Consider the following 2,368-nt stretch of genomic DNA (forward strand, 5'->3'; position numbering starts at 1 on the left):
CATCGGGAGTTCATTTTCAACGTACGGGGTCATTTGTACGTGATATAGGCTGCGGAGTGGGCCTTTGGGCGGGAGGTGCCATTGTACTTGTCAAAATCTGGCATCTTGAACTTCTTCGGGATTTTGATCTGTGAGTAAAGAGATAAGTCAATTGAGGGTGAATCATGTGAGCCTTCCAGTTGCTTCACTCTCTCTTCAAGCTTGTTGACCCGTTCATCAGGTTTATCCTTATCGACGACAATCTGGACTGGGTCATCTACTAAATCAGGAAGATCGTCATCTTCCTCACTATCGGCATTTTTTCCACGTTTCTGCTTTGGGGCTGATGCCTCAGGGGATGCAGGAATGGGAGCCAGTCGAAAGGCTTTAATCTCGGCAGACATCTGTTGCATTGCAGTGAGGACTTGCTTCATTTGGTCCTCAATGCCAACGACACGATCTCGTAAGTCAGTTTGATCGGCCATTCTAGTTCTTGACCGTGTACGAATAGGCGATCGTGATCGGTCCGTAATTACCTGATTTCACGGATAAAACAGGCATACATAAGTGTCAAGAAGAATCACATGCCGATCCATGACATCGGTCTAACCGCTTTGATTAAAAATGACCTCTTTATTGAAATGACGAAATTTTTTTACAACGACTATAACTTGAAATCACTTAAATGCAAAAACAAATGACTCAATTCCTAAACAACGAATCTAGAAAGAAAAATATCTTAAAAGACACGAGCCATTTCATTTGGCTTGATCAATATACAACTGGGATGTGATTTCCAAACGTAATCGCTTATTCTCCTTGGCCAAGTGTGTAACTTGCTCTTGTAACTTCTCAGCTTTTCTCTTGAGACATCTTTTCTCAGCACGGTTGGTGATCTTCTCAGGCACCATTGGTATCTTCGGGAGTAAATTATCTGGAATCTTGTGTCGTCGAATGTATTCAGCCGTAGCATAGTACTTTCTTTCTTTACCCTCTAATTCTTTTTCGGGCCATATGAGCATTTGTGGATGGCACATATCCCACAGCGACTTGATTAAAGAAATGTTATCCTCATGGTCGAGGTCTCCGTCGGTGAAGTCGACTCGAATTGAATCAGCTTGCTTCAAAGCTGGGGGAAGCTCTTGCACCACTTGATACTGGCGAGTCACCCTAGTTGGGTAATATTCCATTGCCCCAGTGAATCCCAGTAAAGGGATTGGGCCAACATGTCCACATGTGAGTCTGGCCTCACGAACTTGGAACCATTTAGCATGCCATAGGAAACATTTGGACTTTGGATTTTTAAAGAAAGCCAGCCAATTGGAATAATGATAATCCGGTGCATGTTTTTGTTTATTCTCAAATCTCATGATAGGGTGATCAGAGTTGCTAACTTCACGTATAATCATTAGACCACCAAACCCTTTTAAGTGGGATAAGAACCAAATTTGCAAAAGTTCAGGAGAAGCACGAAAGATTTTGTCTCCATTTTCTTTAAATCGAGAAAGGGAAAGAAAAGTTTCTGCCAGGAGGGCATTAACAAAGTTCATTCCCCCACACACTTGTCCCACTAACTTAGCAATCAAAGGATTAATAGCATTCTTGCAGTGAGGGAAAAGTATAAACCCAAAGAAAGCTAGTAGGAAAATCCTTCTCATTTGAAATGAAGTGCCATTTTGAAAACATTCATCAAGAAATGAAAATGGGCAAGTATTGCGGTGACCTTTTAAAATTTTTCTTATCTTTTCTTCCTTGATTCTCAGAAAATCAGATAAAATCGAGACAGGATTTATTCCAATAGGTGGACTAATTAATTCTAATTCCAAAGGTTTTCCAATGGCAATGCTATATTCTTCCAAGGTCGGAGTGAGCTCATGCTTACCGAAGATGAAAGTAGTCGTCTCTGGACACCAACAATGGGCAAGTGCTTGAATGAGGCCGCCATGAATGTTGATACGCAACAGAGGGAGGAGTCGGCCAATTGTTAATTCCACGAACTCACGACCAGCTCGGTCTAGCTTGTCCCACCACGCGTTGAGTTCCTTCTTGGGAGGAAGAATAAGTCGAATGTCGGAATTTCCCATTGTATATTGACCAAGACTTGCGATCAACCTAATGTCATGGACCGACAAAACAATACGATAAAGTAAATAAATTGCGAAGAAAAAGCTCAAAGGACTTACTTTACCAATAACCGGATGGCAATCACATAGACATACGCATGCTACGTGGCTCGATTTCTACTCTAGAAAGCTTAACAAAGTGGAGCCACGGGGATGATCGGACTAGCCGCGGGCATGCGGACTAAGTCGGGTCCTTGTAACTCCGGCATCGTCAAAGAGCCGACCCATGTCGCGGGCATGCGGACCGGGGTGGTAATCTCTTTGAC

General features: G+C 42.8%; 1 protein-coding gene across 1 annotated transcript; it reads right to left on the bottom strand.

The window, feature by feature from the left end:
• Positions 1–732: 732 nt before the first annotated feature.
• On the bottom strand, positions 733–2,063 carry LOC130137542 (uncharacterized). The gene has a single exon (XM_056309100.1). The coding sequence runs from the start codon at positions 2,061–2,063 to the stop codon at positions 738–740; it is 1,326 nt and encodes a 441-aa protein (XP_056165075.1). The 3' UTR covers positions 733–737.
• Positions 2,064–2,368: the final 305 nt, after the last annotated feature.

Source organism: Syzygium oleosum, unplaced genomic scaffold (genome assembly GCF_021117445.2).
Source record: "Syzygium oleosum isolate NSW1041296 unplaced genomic scaffold, Sole_v2.1 Sole_v2.03, whole genome shotgun sequence".
NCBI classification, from domain to species: Eukaryota; Viridiplantae; Streptophyta; class Magnoliopsida; order Myrtales; family Myrtaceae; genus Syzygium; species Syzygium oleosum.

Excerpts from the sequence above, each read along its gene's own strand:
- LOC130137542 (XM_056309100.1), bottom strand. The coding sequence starts at position 2,063 with ATGGGAAATTCCGACATTCGACTTATTCTTCCTCCCAAGAAGGAACTC.